A 22,081-nucleotide genomic window follows, 5' to 3' on the forward strand; every position below is an offset into this window, starting at 1 on the left:
CCACCGCCACCACCCCCCCCCACCACCCCCCCGGACTTAATAAATCTTTTATGAGTAAAATGAATGATTGATTTTTTTTTTTTTTTTAAGGTATGCTTGAGGGACTAGGTGGGCTGGATAAAGTGCTTGCCAAGCAAGTGTGAGCACCATAGACTTCCAGAACCCATATAAAGCCAGGCAGGTAGTAGCCACCTGTAATCCCAGCAGATAGAAATGGGATCCAGGGGCAAGCTGGCTCCTTAGACTAGTCAGAATTGGCAAGCTTCTAGATTTAGTGAGAGACCCTGGTAAATAAAAGGGAGAGTGACGGAGGATGTTCACATCAGTGTTTGGCCTTCACACATGCACACGTAAGAGCAGGTTCACTTACACACATGCATATACATACAAAAACAATGTATGCCAGATTTTGTATATCTACATTTACTCAATAGCTCGTGAAGTTTAACTTAGTAAATAGGACACACTTAGGGAAAATAGATCCCAAAGAGTCTAGCTACTCAACAACAGGATCATGGAACAAATATTTATTGAATGTCTGTTGTATTACCTCTGGAGACACAGGGAGATGCTATTTTCTTATTGAACATAAATTCTAGTGGGGAAGACTAGATAGGTGTGAAAATAGAAGCAAGATAACTTCAGTTAGTGACAATAAAAAAAAAAATGAGGTAAATGTGAAAGAGACAGATTTAGAAGTGAGGACTGCCCCAGATTAGGTGGTCAGGGAAGAGATCTCTTAGGCTACTACATTTTATAGGATACCTAAATGACAGGAGGGACTCAACTAGAAAGACCTGATGGAACCAGGTACTGAGCCTCATGCCTCTACTCCCAGCACTTGGGAGGCCATGACAGGAAGATGGCAGTGAGATGAAGTCCAGCCTGGGCTACAGAGTGAGACCCTATTTTAGTGCCTGCCCCCATAGTAGGGGAATATGAGGAGAGAAAGCTCTCCAGGATGAAGAAAAAGTCTATGTGCTCAGTAGTGATTTGTGCCAACAGAAGTAAAGACTAAAGAAAGCATATTGGCTGAAAAGAAATATAGGCACTATTATGAGAGAGACAGAGGGGGTGGGGGCCATGGTAGTCAGGTCAGGACAAGAAGGCTGATTTTACTCAGAACAGCATAAACCACTGAAGAATTTGTGTCTTGTCTCATTTGGATTAAAAATTTATTATTAAGGGTGTGTGTGCAGTGTGTGTGTGTGTGTGTGTGTGCGCGCGCGCGCCAGCGTGTTTGTGTTCATCTGTCTGTCTGTATAGGCCTCGGATTTCTTTCTCCATTGTCCTCCACCTTATTTTTTTGAGATTGGATCTTTTACTGAATCTGGAGCTCACCAACTTGGCAAGACTATTGAGCCAGTAGGCTCCAGGGATCTCCTTGTCTCTGCCTTCCCAGCACTGAGATTATGCATGTGTGTTGCCACACTTAGCTTTTTATGAGGGTATTGGGGATTCGAACTCAGGTCCTCATGCTTGTTTTAAAAAGCCAGAATCTAGCATAAGTCAAGGAAGTCCACTTATACTTTAGGCCCTTCTTCTCCAAGAACCAGCATTATTACATCATTTCCATTTGTAAAATCTGATCTAATTTAGATCTTCTTCCTTCTGGTGTAATTTCGAACTGACATCTTCCAGCACCATATTGACAAAGTCATCAAAACCTAGAAGTGTAGCAACAGTTTCTTTATCATTCTTCATCACAGTATGAACTGTTGATCCTATACACTTGTCCACAAGCCCTAGCAGCAAGAAGTGCAGCGATCCGTGGTTGCATTGGCTGCCATGGCCACACTGGAAGTAGTTGCCTCTTTTTATCTCTAGATCTACTTAATATTGCAAAGTCCTTGTATAGGTACATAGGATTTTTTTTTTTTTTTTTTTTTTTTTTTAAGCTGAGGATGGAACCCAGGGCCTTGTGCTTGCCAGGCAAGTGCTCTACCACTGAGCTAAATCCCCAACCCGCCAGGATTTTTTAATAAAAACAAACAAACAAACAAAAAGCAGTAGTCTTGTAAGATTGTACAGAACATGAACTGGATGTGTAAGAAACCCCAGCCTTCCCTTTGCTGATTGAGATCTCTTTCAGTGTTCTTATTTTCATTAAGAAGTGTCTCTACACTTAAAAAAAAAAAAAAAAAAAGCCCAGTGTATTTAATAATTCATTAGATTAGACCAAAGTACAAAGGATTTACTTATAACAAATATTAAAATCTCATTCAGATATTGCAACAAAAGATGTCAATATGACCTGTAATAGCTGTCCTTAAGGTAATGAGAAACTGTTACCTCCTGGGCTGAATGTGCTTGAACATACTAACAGAAGAAACAGAAACTCCTTTTAGGTCACATTAGTCTTTCAAAAACAAATATACCCAAATCTATATGTTTTTGGTGTGTATGTTTTTTTAAATCAACAGTGTTTTTGTCATCTTATATTTTAGGGAATGTTAACGTCTCTCAGGTTTAAAATAGGTATGACATTGGGAGTTTTCTTTAGAAACTGAACAAGTCTTTAAAGCAAAGATGGTAGAGCCAGGCTTTTTTTAAAAAGTTCTTAACTGCTCTCTGGTTGAAAGATCCGTTCCTGGCTCATGCTACATTGTTAGCTCATTTGTGCTAGGTATCATGTTGTGTCACATGCAGTGGCCAATAAGCACCCATTTTGACATACAAAACAAGTTTCATGGTTCAACTTAGTATCTTCATGATCTTATTCCAATCATTTTAAAACTAATGGATATGAAGTTAACATGTATGCATCTTGTATGAGATGAGATATATGTCTGTGTACATTGGTTTATTTTTTAATTCTCTGGATGAGTAGATTAGATTAATGATGAAGGAATGTTCATGAAAGATTAAGCAAAATAGCTGTACAAGCTGTCTATTTTATACTTTTGTTTGTTTGTTTTTTGTTTTTTGAGACAGGGTTTCTCCGTGTAACTTTGGAGCCTGTCCTGGAACTCACTCTGTAGCCCAGGCTGGCCTCGAACTCACAAGAGATCTGCCTGCTTCTGCCTCCCGAGTGCTGGGATTAAAGGCGTGCGCCACCACGGCCTGGCTGTTTTATACTTTTTTAGTATATTCTAGCTTAGCTCAGTGAATACCACACATAAACAATTGGCTTTTCTATTGTTACTAATAGAATCTGTATGTTGAAATAATTCTGATTATGTAAGAAGCCAATTAATTATTGACTAACCCAAATTAATTAGCCCACTTGATAGGTGTTTTTAAAATGAAGAAATTACGGGGTTGGGGATTTAGGCCCTGGGTTCAATCCTCAGCTAAAAAAAAAAAGAAATTACAGTCAATCTTTCTTCCTTTATAAAAGGAAGTTACATGGCATACTGGCCCAAACCCTCATTTTTACTATGTGGAATTTGATGTTATGGCTAGGAGTTAGGCTAGAAGTTTGGACCTGTGTTTGTTTTTTATTCAAAAGAACAAATTACTGATTGCCATTGCATTGCACAGCTGATATACTCAACATTGTTAGAAAGCTTGTTTTAGAGATCTGTCTTTTTAGGAACAACAAAAATCAGAAAAGTTAGCTAACTTAATATAACTAGATAAGTATTTTAATCAAAGTATGTTTACTTTTCTAGGCACTATGTTAGGTGATAAAGGAATAGATACAAAGAACAGATGTAAATTATGTTTAAGTAACTTTAAAACCTTCTGCAGGCAACCGGGTATTTTTACAAGTGTGTAAGAAGGCAGAAAGAGGTGGTTCAGCTGAAAAGTGAACTGTATAGATTCAGTTCAAAGCATTATTTTTGCTTGATAGCATTTATATGTTTCTCTTTTGCCTACATTACCCTCCACAGTTTAATCCTCAAGTTAGAAATTGTATAATATTTATTGTCTTAAATTCCCTGTCAAAGATGGTTAGTAATTTCAGGGTCTTATGCTAGGAAGCATCCCATCAGAGATGGCCATTATTAGTAACAGTGCCTCCAGTATTAGTGTTGAAAGGAATATGCTGAAGAACATTTTTTTCTGTATAATCCAGGAAGGTCTTTCCTTACAGGTCAGTATTTTACAGAGTCAGCAGGAAAATAAATGGTGGCACATAAAGACATCCTCAACCTAGAGTTGTCAGTGCACTAGAGTTGGTAAGCTTGGGGAAATCATTTTCTCCTTAGAGAACTTGGATGGTCATGTCTTAACTTGCTTGAGCTGTGAACAATATGTTTTGGCTCTTGTTGTCTCTTTCGAACATTCTCTAACTATGACCTTCAAATAGATCTCTTCTTTCCCAAGGTTGTTTTTGCTGAGCCTCTGCAGTGGTTGGCATGAAGTGCTGGAGAGTTCATGCAGCACCAGTTGCTTTGCCCACGGTGCCCACTATGAGTGAAATCAATTAGACTTCTGCCTCCGCCAATCTCCCTCCCAGCAGGTTGTCTGGTGAGAGCTTCTCGGAGCTCAGATTGAGTCTCCAGTTCTCTTAGGTGCTGGGTTGGGCATTAAAAAAAAAATTAAGTCAAAGAAAGATTTGGTTATAAAACAAGTCAAAAAAAAAAGGGGGCGGGGGAAGAAAAGAAAAAGGAGAAAAATGGCCAAGACCAAAATAGCATTTCTTTTTTAAAAACTTTTCATTTTAATTATTTAAATAAAATCACTTTGTTTTAATAAACAGAAACATATTGCTAGATTACAGTAACTACTCAAGCACACACTTGCCAAATTCCAATAAAATATTTCTTTATTCCTGGTCATAATGGAGTAATACTCAGTGGAAAGAAACTAAGGAATTAACAGAATATCATTGGAAAAAATATATGTCTTTTTCCTAAATTTTTAAAATTTGTAGTAGTTGAAGTATGGATATTGAACTGGGGCTAAGCAAGCGCTCTACCACTCTGCTATATCCCCAGCCCTGTTAATTGTTAGGTGAATTTGAAGGTTGTTTTTTTTGTTTTTGTTTTTTTTTTTAAGAACTTCAGAATAAGCTCAGATCAGTATTTTAGGATGACTCAATGTGGAGTGTAGCTTCTAATACATGCTTCATGAGCCAGGTTTTAAGCTCTTAACTCATGTTAAAATTCACATTTTCATTGCTGCGCTGCCCAAAAGTAGGAAATCTGCAGCTTCATTCTAGGCAGCAGTGATAACTGGGATTTGTAAAACTGCCTAAGGTATATTAACTTGTTACTAGACAAACAAGCCTATGAGACTGGGTCTCGTGACTTGCACAAACTGGTGAATGCAGTGGTTTGAAACAGCATGCCATGTGTGTAAGACAGCTAACTTCGTCTGTAATGGCAGATGATGCTTTGGTTATAAATGCTTATAGGGCAGTGTTATGACCAATGGAACATTTAATTACATTTATAAGTATTTTTATTCTGGATAATTACAGATATATCTTACTAATCCTACCAATGCTATTTAAGCAAATGTTTGTGAGGTTAGTTACTACTAAATGATTTTGCTGCTATTCATTTATACCATCCTTTACTCAGGATTTGAGACAAACTGAAAAAATACTTGGGAGACAGCTCAGACAATAAACATGCTATGTAAACATGAAGGCCTGAGTTCTGATCCCCCGCACCCATGAAAAGCCATGCATGGTGGTACATGTCTATAATCCCAGCACTGGGAAGGCAGAGATCCAGGAGGATCCCTGAAGCTTAGAGATGCTAGACAGATAGCCTAGCTGAATCTATGAGCTCTAGTTTCAGGGGGAACAATAGAACACACACACACACACACACACACACACACACACACACACACAATAATAGCTCAGAATTATAGCAAAGAAGCAAAGAAAATTAATGAACTTAAAACTAATTTAGAGTAGAATGTGTGATTACATATAAAATGAAGCTTGTAGAACAGGAATGTAAACCTGTCATTTTAGGAGATGAGTCAAAAAGTTTGTCTTAGAGCTTCCAGGTAGCCAGGCAAAGAGGACAGACAACACCATATTGGTGAGATAGCTCTTCAAACCTGACTACCTGAGTTCATCCTGAAATCCATGTAAAGGGAAGAAGAGAAAACTGACTCTAAAGAGTTGTCCTCTAACTTCACATGCATACCATGGGATGTGCTCACACATGCATTGCACATACATGCATGAACACAAGTAATAAACACACATACTATCATCATCATCACTTTAAAAATGATTTAAGCCAGACAGTTCAAAGAATAATATTTAGCTCTTTCTCAGGGGAAGAATGGCAGTGGCAATGGGTGGTAAGAAAGTGGTCTCATCTCTTGGCTACTGCTCTCTGATCTCTGGGCTTTTAACTCTGCATTTGGCTCTGTGTTTCTTATTTAATAAGACCATTCAGAATTACATCTACAGCAAACAAGCAAAACAAAACAAAACAAAAAAGAATAGTAGATACTCAAGCACTTGTTATCTCTAACAGATTTGTATGGTTTTGCTTCCTATCACCCTTACTTTAAAGCAGATATCAGAGGGCCTGGAGAAATGGTTCATTGGTTAGTAGCACTGGCTGCTCTTCCAGAGGACCGGGGTTCAGTTCCCAGTACCTACATAGTAACTCATAACTGTTGTAACTCCAGTTCCAAGGGATCTGTTGTCTTTTTCAGGCCTTGGGCTTTAGGCACATATGTGTGTGCATATACAAGCAAAACACCTATATACATAAAATAAAAATAAATCTTTGAGAACAAAAATGTAAGAGACAAAGTTAGTGTCTTCTATTCTTTTCAAATCTCATTTCCCTGTGAAACTGGTAATAACTTCCCATGTTTCTGTTATTCTTGTTTTGTTTCTACAGTATGCTTTTATCTGTACCAGTACTTATATTTGTAGAAGTAATGTTCTGCACTTGTCTTTCAAAAACTTCTTTTCATTGGCATTCATTGTGTTTGAGGACCACGGTGTTACAAATCTAGTTACTATTCTAAACCCTAAAACTAATTTTCCATTATATGGAAATAACCCAGTTTACTTGCCTGTTACTTACTAAAGGGTTTTAGTTTGTTTCTAGCTTTTCACTGTTACAGTGTCACATTGACGCTCTAGTCCATGTCTTGTCCATAAGTGCAGACTTTCTCTAGGGCAGTGGTTCTCACTGTGGTTCCAGGACTAGTTCAGCAGGATTACTTCGGACCTTGTTAGAAATATACTCTTGGGCCCATCCCAAACTGCTGAATCAGAAGCTTGGGAGGAGGATCAGCATTCATAAGAGGAATCTTGTGCCCTCCAAACTTGGGCTTTTAACTCTGTTGCAGTGTGCATTGTATTCAAAGTAGGAGTGCTACGTTCTGTGGTGTGTGCATTTTAAACTTTGCTAGATATGACCAAATTCCTACACACACAATTATACTTTCTGCTTTAGTGTCTCAAAACAGTGGGAAAGAGTTTCTATGTCTACCCTATATCTCTGCAACTTTGCATCCTTTGACTTACACTTGATTTTTGTTTTGCTTTGGTTTGATTTTTGAGAAACAGGGTCTCAGTTCTGGCTGACCTAAAACTCTCTATGTGTAGACCAAGCTAGTCTTGGACTCACAGAGGTCTGCTGCTTCTGAATTTCAAGTACTGGTATACAGGCATATACTAGTACGCCTGGCCTTACCTTTTTAATAATTTTATTATATTTGTTATTTATTTTGTGGGTGTGTCATGCATGAACCATGGCACACGTAGTTCAAGGACAGTTTGTAGGACTTGGTTATTTCCTTCTACCTTGTGGATTCCAGGACTTCAGCTCAGGTCAGCATGCTTGGTGGCAAGCACCATTATCTGCTGAGCCGTCACACTGGTCCATGACCTAAGTTTTTAAAAATGATTTTGAGTTAGATTTTATTATAGCAGCTATTTGAAGGGACTTGGGGCTATAAAAGAGGTGTAAGTTAAAGAAATTTGAGAATGTTTGTGTCCTGGAAGAAATTTGATACTGTTGAAATGATTGGTTGCCATGAGAATGTAAATTGAGAAAATGATTGAAAATTAAACCATGGGGTGTAACAGTAAAAGAAAAAAAATACAATAAAAGAAATTGAGGGCGGGGGTTGGGGATTTAGCTCAGTGGTAGAGCGCTTGCTAGAGCCCTGGGTTCAGTCCTCAGCTGGGGGCGGGGGGGGGGGGGGGAACAATTGAGGAAGGCCAGATTGGTGACACACACCTTTAATACCAGTACCCAGGAGGCAGAAGGCAGGTAGATCTCTAAGTTCCAGGTAGTCTGATCTACATAATGAGTTCCAGGCCAGCCAGAGCTACATAATAGAGAGACCCTGTCTCAAAAGGAAGGAAGGAAGGAAGGAAGGAAAGAAGGAAGGAAGGAAGGAAGGAAGGAAGGAAGGAAGGAAGGAAGGAAGGAAGGAAGGAAGGAAGGAAGGAAGGAAATTGAGGTTGAAGAGCAATTAGTAGAGAAAGCAAGAAAAAGCTAGAAAGTCAGGTGAAAACTTGACGTGATGTTGTAGAGAAAGGAGCACATCTAAGGGAGGTGTAAAAATGTTGCCCTTTAAGAGAGCAGCTGGCAGAGGAGTCGAACAGAAGGCTGCTCTTAAGTTTGCAGTGAGGCACAGGCGATCAGGAAAATTGGAGGGTAGAGTACCAAGGTCATTTTCCACTGGAGCAGAGCATTTGTGTCCTAAGGGAAGGTTCTGTGAAGTGTCAAGGAGGTACCTAATATTAGCCATGTTGACTCTTTATCAAGCAGCCTTCTCAGTATGCTTTAATATACCCTTAGATTATGTTTCTCTGTTTCTGTTGTTTTGTTTCACTATGCAAAGCTTGTTGGCTTGATACTGGCTGTATAGACTAGGTTGGCCTCAAAATCAAGAGATCCACCAGCCTCTGTTTCTAGAGTGTTGGGATGAAAGTTGCATGTGACACCCTGCCCAGCAGATTTTAAAGATAATTTTGAGAATTGTGCAGAAGAGTAATGGAACTTTATTTATTTATTCAGTTCACTTATTTATTTGAGACAGGGTCTCGTGTAGCCCTGGCTGGCCTGAAACTTGATGTACAGGTCTCTAATTCACAGAGATCCACCTGCCTCTGCCTCCTGAGTGCTGAGATTAAAGGTGTAAGCCACCATGCATAAACAATAATGTAATTTTGCCTAGGAGACTACATGGTCTTCTATGAAGTTAATATTTAAATCAAGATAGAACATTTCAGACAAGCCACAAAGTTTCTAGTATCTTAGAAGATCAATCAAATACTAGGACAGTAGGGAAAGGGTGGAGGACCTGGGAGGAGTGGAGAGAGGAAACTGAGGTCAGGGTGTGTTATATGAGAGAATAATAATAATAATTGAGATTAACATTAAAAATAATCAATAAAAAGAGTCTAATAAGTTTTTAATTCTTGGGTTTTCTAACCAGGGTGAAGAAAAGCCAGAAATCTTTGCCCCCTGACTTTGGAAACCCAGTTTAACCTTCAAACTGGCGATGTCAAGGGTTCCAAGTCCTCCACCTCCGGCAGAAATGTCGAGTGGTCCCGTGGCTGAGAGCTGGTGCTATACACAGGTAAGTTCATGTTTTCACTAGTGGGCAGAAGCAACGCAATCACTTTTCAACTTTGAGTTCCTAGTTTCTCTGGGGCATAACTGCCAAAAGCCACAAGATAAAGTCCTTGTTAGCCTTACATTCTTGTTTTTCTCATACAGAATTAGAATTCCCCAAGGCTAGTGCTTTTCTATGATGATTGAAGGGGGAATCTTTGGCTAGATATTTTTGTTTTGTTTTTGAGACAGGGTTTCTCTGTGTAACAGCTCTGGCTGTCCTGGAACTTGATTTATAGACCAGGCTGGCCTTGAACTCACAGAGATTTTGTCTAGATTCTTTACATCCTACTTGATAGGGGTGTGTTCTAAAGCTCTGAGCAATGTTTGAGATTCACAGCCCCAGGGATGACATCAGCATCTCAATAACAGGCCCTTTTAGGACCACAAGAGTTTCAGACTTTCCCTACCCTGTCCATGTTTTGTTGTTATTGTTGCTGCTGTTTCCTTGAGTGTGTTTTTCTTACTTCCTGCCAGTGTTTCCAGAAGTTGAAAACGTTCCATAAGCAGTAGGTCACTGAGATTTCTCTAGTGTAGATCAGGGACCTGATGAACTGCTGTCTTCCTGTGGGGTTAAGGGAGGGGTGCTTGTCTTATCTTCAGCCTGTTTTTTCCAGGTTCCCCACATTTAATTCCTTCCTAATTTTCTATCAACAGATCAAGGTAGTGAAATTCTCCTACATGTGGACCATCAATAACTTTAGTTTTTGCCGGGAGGAAATGGGTGAAGTCATAAAAAGTTCAACTTTTTCATCAGGAGCCAATGATAAACTGAAATGGTGAGGAAGAACACCTCTAGTTGTAAACTTATTCCATACGTTGCCTGTTTTGCTTGGTTTGAATAGGATATGGGCAGAATGTAAGTTCTTAAAAGCAGGAACTTCACTTTTCTTATCCTCATTGCCTAGAATAGGGCCAGACACAGTAGGTACTCATTAACAAGTGGTTGAAATAATTTAATGAGTTTATGACATTTAGCAAACTCGAGTTGTATAGGGTAATAAAATGAATAAAGAAGGCCGGGGTTACCAGAAGACCCGAGTTTGATCCCTGGGGCCCACATGGTGGAAGGAAGAGAAATGATTTTTGCAAGTTGTCCACACTAGAGCCGAGGTGCTTATGGACCCACATACAGACCCACACAGGAAATTGATCATTGGAATTTACCTTTTATAAAGGATTGTTAGAAGGCGTGCTGCGTAGTTCAGCGGCAGAGTGCTCACCCAGCATGTGTGAGGTTCTAGGGTTAGCTCTTGGCACTGCAGTAAGTATATGGAGGACTGGTACCACGCAGCTCAGTAACAGAGCTATGTGTGAAGGAGCCGACTATCATCAGATTTTCTGTTTTGTCCAGAAAAGCAACAAAGTCTAAATTTTGTAGGTTTCTTTTTGTTTGTTTGGAGATGTGGTCTCACTAAGTAGAGTTGGCTGACCTGGAACTCAGAATGTAGACCAGACTGACCTTGAACTCACAAAGATTCAACTGCCTCTGCCTCTTGAGTGCTGAGATTAAAGGTGTGCACCATCACATGCAGCAACAAATCTAAGGTTTTTGTTTTGTTTTGGTTTGGTTTGGTTTTTGGTTTTTCAAGATAGTGTTTCTCTGTAGCTTTTGGAGGCTGTCCTGGAACTCGCTTTGTAGACCAGGCTGGCCTTGAACTCACAGAGATCCACCTGCCTCTGCCTCCCGATGCTAGGATTACAGATGTGCGCCACCACCGCCCAGCCAAATATAAGTTTTTAACATAAAATCTTGACTTTTTGTTTGTTTTTGTTCAGTTTGGTTTTTGTTTTGTTTTGTTTTGTTTGCTTTTGTTTTTGTTTTTTGAGACAGAGTTTCTCTGTGTAGCTTTGGTGCCTTTCCTGGAACTGACTCTGCAGCCCAGGCTGGCCTCCAACTCACAGAGATCCTCCTACCTCTGCCTCCCGAGTGCTGGGAATTAAAGGCATGCGCTGCTGCCATCATCATCATCATCACCACCACTGCCACCACCACCCAGCTAAGATCTTGACTTTCAAATTGCCTGCACATACATGAAGACTTAGATCCCATCCCCAGAACTCATAAACTGGGCATGGTGGTGGATAACTGAAATCCACCCCCACCCCCACACACCCAGAGGTTGAAGTTCACTTACCTCTCACAAAAGTTCAAGGTTAGGCTGGGTATGCTGGCACATACCTTGCATCCCCACACTCAAGAAGCAGAAGCAGGTGGATCTCTGAATTCAAGGCCAACTTGGTCTACATAGTAAGTTCCAGGCTAGACAGTGTTACATAGTAAGTCTTTCTCAAAGAGGAGAGCAGGGCAGTGGTTCAAGGTCATCCTTACTATATAGGGAGTTTGAGGCCAACCTGGATCACATAAAGTCCTGTCTTTAACAATAATAGCTTACTTTTAAGCAATAAAGGAAATTTGTTTTGCTTTATAATTGGGAGGGTGGAGATAACTGTCATCCAGGAGGCATATTCCATTGCAGACCTCATTTCTCTGCTCATGTTCCATGCTAGGAGACATCTTAAGTGTAGCTCCCCTATGCTTAAAGTAACAATGGGTATATCCAACATATGCTAACAAGTCTTTGAGCGTTTTCTGAATTTACTGTCTGGTCAAGAGTATGTTGTTCATGCACAGAATGGATTAAGGCTGGAATCCCTGAACTAGAGCCTATTGCAGGATGACTGTGATCTGAGAGTGAGGATGAGTGTCATCTTGAGGAATAGGAGCAGGTAGTTAGAGATACAACCATGCGTCCCCAGCAAAGATCAAAGCATTTTTGTCTCGAAATCTCCACTTTGATCTCTGATAACCCACTGAAGAATTTATTAATTCAGTATTTGCTGACTTTGTACATTAAATGGTAGGCTAGGTACTGAGTGAAATGGTTATTCTAATCATTCTATTTAACCTCTCTAGCATATTGTATAGTGATATGTTTGGCATCTGTACTCCCTAGAGAGGCACTGGATTAGACCACCTGTTTGAGAAAGGTGCATAGCCCTGGCAAGGCCTGAAGATACATGTGGCTTGTGTATTCTATGTGGTAGAGCAGTGTCTGAACTACGTGCATTTCAGCTAATGACATTTACAACTTAACTCAGTTGTACCTATTAAGTTCTGCCTAAATTCTGTTTTGAATCATCTTTAACAGATTGGCATCTCAATTTATTTAGAAGCTTATTTAGAAGCCAAGCTTAGAACATTCCTGTGTCTAATAAGAGCTTTACTTTTTATCTGTGCTTCTTCCACAATACCTGTTATTTTAAATCTTAAAATATAATTACTGGAGGCTAGAGAAAAGGCTCAGCAGGTAAGAATACTTGCTGCTCTTGCAGAGGATCTGAATTTGGTTCCCAGCACACACACACATTGGATGACCTAGAACCGCCTGATTCCAGCTCCAGAGGGATCCCATGTCTTTGACCTCCACAGGCATCTCTCTCTCTCTCTCTTTCTCACACACACAAACACACACACACACATACACACACACACACACACACACACACACACACACACACACGCACGTGCATGCACACGCACATCTATAAGAGTATCTATCAGCCAGGTGTGGTGACACATGCCTTTATCCCAGCACTTGGGGGTAGAAGCAGGCAGATCTCTGTGAGTTCAAGACCAGCCTGGTCTACATAGTTCCAGGATAGCCAGGGCTGTTAACACAGAGAAATCCTGTTTAGAAAAGCAAAGAAACAAAAAAGAGTACATACTATGTGAATACTTCTCCAAAATACATTTTTCTCCCACAGTGTAACTGAAAGGTTCTTTGACTTTTTAAAAAATTATTTCTCCATGAGACACTGAGGCATCTTTTCTGAGATTGAAGAATGAAAAAGAGTAGTCTGAAAAACTTTTGAATGCTTTAGGCTGAGATAGGTGAATGATTTGACAATTATAAAGTAAATGGTAGAGATGTAAGGGATGTGAATACCCTTTTATTTTTGTCTATTTTTTAAAATATGATCCAAATTGGTGTAGAAAGATTATTTTCAAGTTTCTATTGAATCAGCCTCCTGGTAAGGAGCTTAGATGTTCAAAAACAAACCTAACAACAACAGCAACAGAAACACTTCTTCCCTCTGGATTCTGACGTTCCACACTAGACTTCAGGAACCATAAGGATTCTTTTGATCCACATTTGTCTCTGTGTTGGGCAGGTGTCTGCGAGTAAACCCAAAAGGGCTGGATGAAGAAAGCAAAGATTACCTGTCACTTTACCTGTTATTGGTCAGTTGTCCAAAGAGTGAAGTTCGGGCAAAGTTCAAGTTCTCCATCCTGAATGCCAAGGGAGAAGAAACCAAAGCTATGGGTAAACAACGTTTCTCTGCTTTCACATCCAGTAACTTCATACACTGATAAGTTGTGGGTTTGTGCTGGTCTTTGAGTAACTCTGAGTATGACACTCTTTTTCATTCCAGAGAGTCAGCGAGCTTATAGGTTCGTGCAAGGCAAAGACTGGGGATTCAAAAAATTTATTCGTAGAGATTTTCTCTTGGATGAGGCCAATGGGCTTCTCCCTGATGACAAGCTCACCCTCTTCTGTGAGGTGAGTCCTTTTGCCCTGCTTTGAGACTTGCAATTCCCTGACCTGATGTGTATTGGTAGACTTAATTGTATTGTGTCAAGGATGTGAAATGAGAAAAATCCCCAAGGGGAGTAGTTCTGTACAAATGTTATTTATGTGACTGATTGAACTGCCTTATGATTTCAAGGTTGTTGGGCACCTGGGCTCTCCACTTGTTACTGTTCATAAGAACAAAGATTGTATCTGTCAGTTTTGAGTTGTTTGAGTCAGGATACTCACTTTTTTTTTTTTTTTTTTTTTTTTTTTTGGTGGGTTTTTTCAAATAGTATTTGGAAGGGCTAACTAACACTTGAAGCTGAGCAGTGGCCAGCAACTGCAACTAAGTTTGTGTATCTGTCGCTTAAACTCCCTGGTTCCTTCTTGAGTGGCAAGTGTTTGACTTTTCTGCTCTTTGGACAAGGTGGCTCCTTGCAGGAGTTGAGTGTTCATGGTTTGTCTTGCTGGGATCATGAAATAGGAAAGTGAGGGTCCACTTTTTCTAAGGTGAAAGCTGTGGAAACTTGTAGCTTAGAGGGGGAGAGTCAGCTATCATCAGATCGAAGAGTCAGTGTCTTACCAAAGACCTAAGAGCCTTTGGAGAAGCTTCGAAAAATTCCTTGACCCAAGATCCAATTGAAAGGGGCTTATTAGAATGGGTACTGTATATTGTAATGAATCATTTCATGTCCTGTTCCATACATTTAGAAATGTAAGAAACTTGGGTAAATAAGCAAAAGTTCTAGCTGGTAAACTGGAGTATTACTGTCCCTGTATATTTCATAGTCAGAGAACTTCTTCCTAAGAGAGAAGCAAATGACTTTGTACTTTCATGAGGCAGAGTGCAGGCAAGCATCCTAATTGCCAGCTAGCTCATCAAATTGTATTGTGAGTTAATGACTGTTCCAAAGACATATCACACCTGTGTAGTCCAAGAACTTGTCCTTAGGACTCTTGCCCTTTTGTGAAAGAAGCATGACCATCAGTAGTAGGCTTGTGGATTAGAACAAATACTTGCTAATGATTAGAAAACTTTGTACACTGAAAAGGTAAAATTTAGTTTGCATAATAGCCATTCCCTTTCCATTTTAATTGCAGAGTAACTGAAAGAAATGGTAGGGCATCGGCATCTGTGTGAATATGTGAAATGTGTCGGTTTTATGTTTAATGAACTTGAAATGTGAAGTTCATGTAAGTCCTGCTAGTTGCAGGTCACACTGGCTTGCCTGAGTAGAACAATGAGAACTAACTATAGGGCTTTGTTTGAGGTTAGCTGTTATATAAACAGCATCCGTTTCCACCTTTGCCTGTTGCCTATCCTAGGGATTTGTGGGTTGTTCCCCTGCCCCTTTGGTTTCTTTAAAAGCAGGTCTCTCTGTAGCCCAGGCTGGCCTCAGGCTCACCCCTAACATCCTGCTTAGTCTCCGGAGTGCTGAAGACTTACATTTCAAGAAAAAAAACTTTAAGATAGTGGAAAATTCTAATTTTGTTGGAAATGAAAGCCGGTCTTCAAGCTTCTCCCTGAAGAGAATCTTCTCCAAATATTACCTCTGGCACTTTAGGCAGCACCATGACTTGTGTTGTAGCATTTTCAAGTCTACAATGGGTCCATCCTTTTCTGGTGTGTTTCTTCCTTTTTCCCCATACTGTTCCAGCTGCTCCAACCCCTGGATTGTGATCTGTGATTTGGAAACTGTTTGGCCTGCCCTCACTTGGTTAGGTCTGAGGCTGAGTTCCAGCATTCTCTCTTCACTTCCCCATATGAAATCTCTTAGGAGAAATCCTGTGGTTAAGTTTAGATTTGCCTTACTGACTTAGAAGGGAAGTGAGATGACACGTTGGAAATGAGGAGATGTTGAACGGGGAAGCGTCTGCTGGGTTCTGCTGATGCCGTGGTTTCTCGCCATGGAACCAGGTGTGCCATCTGTTCCTCTCACACTTCCCAGTTGGCCACAGGTGCTGAGTGCTGCTTCTCGTACTTGGTCCTGTGCCTAGTGAGACTCGTTCCTGTTCCAAGGCTCTCTGTGGACTTAGTAGCATTCAACACTGCAAGACGGTTGCGTGGGGGTGTGTATTGGATGTGTGGGTTTTTAAAATGTCTGCAATTCATCCAAGTTCTTAGCACTTTTCACAGCTAGACCATTTTCCATGTAAGTCCTCTTCCTTTGACCCATTTCCCTTGTATCAGTGGAATATTTATAAACAAGTTTATCTTAAATCCTGCTTATATTTTATGTTCTATAGTTTTCCTTATTTTCTAATTATTTAGAGGCTTTATGAAAGGATATCCACATGGAAATTTAGTTGCAAGTACCCACTGCTTTGCTGCATTGCTCCCTCAGTCTGTGCCCAGATACTTCTTCACTATCCTAATGTACACTAAGCGCAACTGCTTTCAAGATGCTTGGTGTCCCAGAGTCACAGGGAGTCTGAAAGTGAAAGACCGAGAACCACACTTGTGCCTGTTTGGCCTTTATTTCAGTGGTATCGTTGCTCCTGGATGAGATGAGATTGTCAACTGAAAGTACCAGGTGGGTGGTCTTGTAGGTAATGTGCCGCCCACATGGGATTCACTTTCAGTTCTCAGGGAGTTTTGTCTATTAGGAAATATGGTGATTCTTCCAGGTTGAATTTGCTTAATTAAGATACTTAAATGTTTTCTAAGACTTTCTTGAATCATCCCTTATCACAGTCCTTTGAGCTAGGTTAGTTCTGTTTTCTTCATTTCTTGTTACATGAGAGAAGCAGTGCCTCAGGAGGTCAGGTAATTTTTCCTAACATTGTACAGCAAATTAATGTCAAGGCCATGTCAGCTCTCCATTTCCCACTTCTTGTCTACTTTGCTGTACTAAGTAGAGCTGAATACCATTCACCCAAGAGAGCAAGGGCTCTCCCAACTTTTCTTAATAGAGAGTATTTACTTTGCTAATGAAAGGGAGAACATAAAAAGCATGTTTAAATTATATTTTTAATTTTCTCCTTAATAATTTGGGCCTTAGAAAATCTTTGTGAAATTTTTCAGCTTCTATTAACCCTTTCTAGTTCCTTATATTGAAAACAAATATCCTTTAGCAGTGAAGGCGCATGTATTCCCCTTCTTTGCCTATGCAGGTAAAAGAGTCCTCTTTCTAAAGTGTCAGTTAAGATGAAATAGGAAACACCATATGAAATACCACTTATAAAATATCCAGACGTTAGCTTATGCTTTTAAAATATCCTCTCCATTCTCATGCATAGACTATCCCTTTGGTTACCTGAGACTATCTATTTTTGCCCAATTTTAAATAAATATGTCCTCATTTTTTATTAGTGAATTGTTGGTGTGCATTAGTTGCACTGTATGAAACAACCAATATTTGATTGTTCTTGACCTCCAGAGATGTTAGCTTGATATTTAGCATCTTTGTAGGTTATAAAATATGTTGATGTAGTAAACCCACCACCCACACTAACTAAGTAACTGCTCAATAACTAGAAGCTAGCCTGTGTGTGCTGTTCCCTTATACTGAATACTTGTCCCTGAACTGAAGACTGAGGCAGTTACTTTATTTTTTATGTTATTCCCTATCATTTATGTGCCTAAACAATACATTCTTAAGATTTGCTTGGTGTTGAGCTTTATAAAACTGGTATATTTAATGTCATCTCTAGGACCTGCTTATTTTTTTTTAAACATAGTCTATAAGATTTATACTTTATGTGTAACCACAGTTTATTTTTAGTGCAGGGAAAGTGTTTGATGGTTGTGTGGTTTGTTCTCTTACTGATTGACATTCAAGTTGCTGCTAGTGTTTTGCTGGGAATAATGTGCTACACTTTAAACAGTTTGTGGTGTTTCCTTATTTTTTCAATTTTTAATTGTATTGATAGACACTAAAGTGATTTTCATTGATTTTTCCCTTTTATGGAGATGAATATACAAGTTTTGACAGTCCTTAATCATTCATGAAATTTCCTTTTGAATTTTTTTTTTATCTTGTAATTTCCTTTTTTAAGAAAGAGAAGTTTGGAGCTGGAGAGATGGCTCCGAGGTTAGGAGCACTGGCTACTCCTCCAGAGGTCCTGAGTTCAATTCCCAGCACCCACATGGTGGCTCACAACCATCTGTAATGAGATCTGGTGCCCTCTTCTGGCCTGTAGGCATACATTTAGGCAGAATACTGTGTACATAATAAATAAATAAATCTTAAAAAAAAAAACAAAAAAGAAGAAGAAAGAAAGAAAGAAAGAGAAGTTGAAGTCAGGCAACATACCTTTAATCCCACACCTAGGAGGCAGAGGCAGGTGGAGTCTGAGCTGGAAGGCCAGCCTGGTCTATAGAGTGAGTTCCAGGACAGCCAGGGCTACACAGAGAAACCCTGTCTTGAAAAATAAAAAAAATAAAAATAAAAAAAAAAATAAGAAAGAAAGAGAGAGAGAGAGAAAGGAGAAAGAGAGAGAAGGAAGGAAGGAAGGAAGGAAGGAAAGAGAGAGAGAAAGAGAGAAAGAAAGAAAGAAAGAAAGAAAGAAAGAAAGGAAGGAAGGAAAGAAGGAAAGAAGGAAGGAAGAAAAAGAGAAGTTGACTTTAAAAGTGAGACCCTCCCATAACTTGTAACTTTGGAGATTATACAGCCTTCCTGAGACATTTTCATGCATTCATTTATAAGACGACAGAAATGTCACAGTCACGTCATCTTCACAGCTGCAGTTCTGAATGAGTCTCCATAGGGGCATAAAAAAAATATCTTTCGTTTTTCTCAAAATGGTCTCATTTTAGCATCATCATTTGCAGAGGAAAACAATCCCTCTCTAAGTTAAAAGTTTGGGCTCTGAGGACTCATTTCTGAGTGCCATTTAAAATTTATTTTTAATTAAACGTATTTAATGTTGGTAAGAGGTGCCAGACATTCAGGGCTCTGGAGATTCCAAGCATCCATATATCTACAGAACAAGCCTGGCTCAGGCAGTAAAGGTACATTCTCCTTCCTGCTGTGTTCCTGTCTGTGTCCAGAGGGAAGAATCAGCCTACTGAGAGGTGTTGCAGCCTTTGGGCCCCACTCATTACAAGCATGTAGCTAGCCAGCAGAAAGTCCACTGGTAACCATAGTTCATTTGAAATTCAGCTTAGCGTTTGCCAATTCATTTTACCCAGTCTACTCAATTGCTATTAAGTGTTAATGATTTTTGGGCTCCTGTCAGCCTGGTTTAATTCAAACTAGAAACATAGTGCCAGAAGCTTTCTCCATTCTCTACATTGGCCAGCCCTGGAGATTCCTGCCTTTCCCTGTGAGGAAGTTGGATTTAATTGGTCTTTTCCTTCTTTTTCCTTTTTTTTTCTTTTTCTTTTTTTTTTTTTCCTAAATCAGTATTTAGAACTATAACTGGTAACAGACAACTTTCAGTTTTAGTGTTAATATTATATCAAAGAAGTGAGGATGCTAATATGAGAAAATGGTTGACCCAAATTAGAAATCTTACAAAGAACAAGAGAGGATCTCTGTGGGATGGTTTGTGCTGGGTCTTGAGTTATTAAAATATTGTTATAGTCTATCCCTGATGAATGTGCTCTAATGCTGAGCACATTCATAATTGATTAACTTGACTGCCTCCTTGTGTAAGATCGTAACAGTTTTTAAACAAATGAATAAGTTTCTTGACCTGGTAGTAAATACCTCCATCTTACACAAAGGGGATTATAGGTCACGCAGTAACTTTGCCTCTGGGTTTATGACCGCAGCTAAAAGATAACTTGCATCTTGAAGGTCAAAGGGAATCCGGGTCATTAAGGATGTTCTTGAACTGTCTTTCTCCTCAGATCCTTAGCATTAGGAGAGCAAGGAGTCATTCTCAAGGTTTGAGTTCTGCTTGAACTCAATTTCCCTAACATGATGTGCTGTAGGAAACGAAACACAGTAGCTGTTGGATGTGTGACTGCTTTTCAGGATCTTATTTTTGTTTAACAGCTAGCATATTTTATAATGTTAATGTCATTTGTAAATCCTTATAATTGGTATCCTAACAGCTGGCTTTCACTGTGATAGTTTGAAGGAAAAAAAAAAAAAGGACTCCAAAGGGAGTGGCACTATTAAGAGATAGGGCCTTGTTGGAGTAGGTGTGGTCTTGTTGGAAGAAGTGTGTCACTGTGGAGGGGAGCTTTGAGGTCTCATATATGCTCAAGCCACACCCAGTAAGACAGACCACTTCCTGTTGCCTATAAAATGTAGGACTCTCAGCTACTTCTCCAGCACCATGTCTACCTGCACACCACCATGTCCCACCATGATGATAATGGACTGAACCTCTGACCTCAATTAAATGTTTTCCTTTATAAGAGTTGCTGTGGTCATGGTGTTCTTCACAGCAACTAAGAAACCCTAACTAAGACAGTGACCTCTAGAGTAGCTCTTAAAGGGAGTACTTGAAACTAAGCATTTGTCCCTGACAGTTTCTCTTTGGTAGCTGTGCTTGGGTTTACAAGGAACTTATTAGAAACTGGAGAAGAACTTACTCTATGAGGCTGTCATTGTCCTACAGTGTGGTATAAAAGAAGTGTGACTGTAATAAATGGGGAAATTGATCCAAAGGAGAAAGTCTTGATTAGTGGAGGTTATTTCAGGAAATATATTATCTAAACCTTCTGGAGCACTGTGACAGAAGTTCTCTCTCTACCTGCTGGTAACAAAAGCTTTGTTTCTGTCTACTTTTATTTCACAGGTGAGTGTAGTACAAGATTCCGTCAATATTTCTGGACAGAATACCATGAACATGGTAAAGGTTCCTGAGTGCCGGCTGGCAGATGAATTAGGAGGGCTGTGGGAGAATTCTCGATTCACAGACTGCTGTTTGTGTGTGGCTGGCCAAGAATTCCAGGCTCACAAGGCTATCCTAGCAGGTTGGTATTTATTCAGGGTCCACTTGATAATGTTGATGCGATAGGAAAAATAGTGACTGCAAAATTGCCTTTGGACAACTTCAACTTTTGAATTCTGTCCCTAAATACATTTTCAAAATTTATTTTCATTTTGTTGTTTTGAGACAGGGTCTTACTTTGTAGCTTAGGCTGACCTGGAACTTGCTAGGTTACCCCGGACTGTCCTCAAACTTTCAGTCCTAACCTTACCCTCACCCCCAGTGCTGGAATAATAGGCAAATGCCACCATACCTGGACTGTATTTTTATATTCTGAAGAGAGTTCTCATAACCAAAAAGGCTACTTTCTGTAAAAATAGCATTTCTGGTTTGTCTCAAGAGTGGACTCTTAGGCTACTGTTTTCAAAGTATAAATGATGGTTATACAAAACTATTCCATATCTTTGCACTTGGAAAATAGCGCCCAGAGTACCTAAGAGCAGGTGGTAGCTCCTAGTTGGGCTTTGAATACAATGGAGAGGATTCTGATCAGGGGGCTAAGTATTACCAAGCTGAGACCTCAGCCTCAGATGCTTAAGTTGTGTCTTCACTGTAAACGTACAAGAAGGATGAGACTATTGCTACTGACCCAGAGGATCAAGTCTTGTTCTCTCGGGTCCTTGATCTTTCAGACAAGAAAGACTCACCAGAGGAGGAACTGAGAGAGGGCTGACTTTATCCTTACAGAAAAGGGGGCCATAGCTACACACTGCTCTGTAGAACACAGAACATGTGAGAATATTGTGTGACTCTCCAAGTAACATACTTCTTCCCAAGACTCCTCTGTTGAGATGTCTCAGCTCCATCATTCTAAGGTTCACACTTGAAATGAGCTCAAGCTGTCTCATGGGACAACTTCCCATTCTCTGCTTCACCCAGGTATTATTGTCAGTATTGAAGAAAGTGAGCAATTCAGACTGGTGTCTGCCTGTATAGTGAGGCCTTCAACATGCTTCTTTCTTTTCTCCTTTCTTCCTTCCTTACTCCCTTCTGCTCCCCTTCCCCCCAACCCCCCTCCCTCCTTCCCCCCCCTCCTCTCTCCCCTCTCTCTCTCTCTGTTTTTTGTTGTTGTTGTTGTTTTTCAAGACAGGGTTTCTCTGTGTA

General features: G+C 39.9%; 1 protein-coding gene and 1 pseudogene across 4 annotated transcripts in view; one reads left to right on the forward strand and one right to left on the reverse strand.

Annotated features, from left to right (window-relative positions):
* LOC118589786 (speckle type BTB/POZ protein) overlaps positions 1 to 22,081 on the forward strand; it is a 79,465-nt gene that overhangs the window by 47,168 nt on the left and 10,216 nt on the right. For 2 of the 4 annotated variants that reach the window (XM_036197360.1, XM_036197362.1), the window contains 6 exons: positions 4,273 to 4,416; positions 9,331 to 9,474; positions 10,167 to 10,288; positions 13,686 to 13,837; positions 13,947 to 14,074; positions 20,783 to 20,960. In XM_036197360.1, the coding sequence (XP_036053253.1) occupies positions 9,397 to 9,474; positions 10,167 to 10,288; positions 13,686 to 13,837; positions 13,947 to 14,074; positions 20,783 to 20,960 (658 nt within the window). In that variant the 5' untranslated portion in view covers positions 4,273 to 4,416; positions 9,331 to 9,396. The remainder of the gene's footprint in view (positions 1 to 4,272; positions 4,417 to 9,330; positions 9,475 to 10,166; positions 10,289 to 13,685; positions 13,838 to 13,946; positions 14,075 to 20,782; positions 20,961 to 22,081) is intronic. The other 2 variants (XM_036197361.1, XM_036197359.1) reach the window with 1 other exon arrangement.
* Positions 1,524 to 1,790, reverse strand: LOC118589787 (annotated as a pseudogene).

This window comes from Onychomys torridus, chromosome 8 (assembly GCF_903995425.1).
Source record: "Onychomys torridus chromosome 8, mOncTor1.1, whole genome shotgun sequence".
Lineage (NCBI taxonomy): Eukaryota > Metazoa > Chordata > Mammalia > Rodentia > Cricetidae > Onychomys > Onychomys torridus.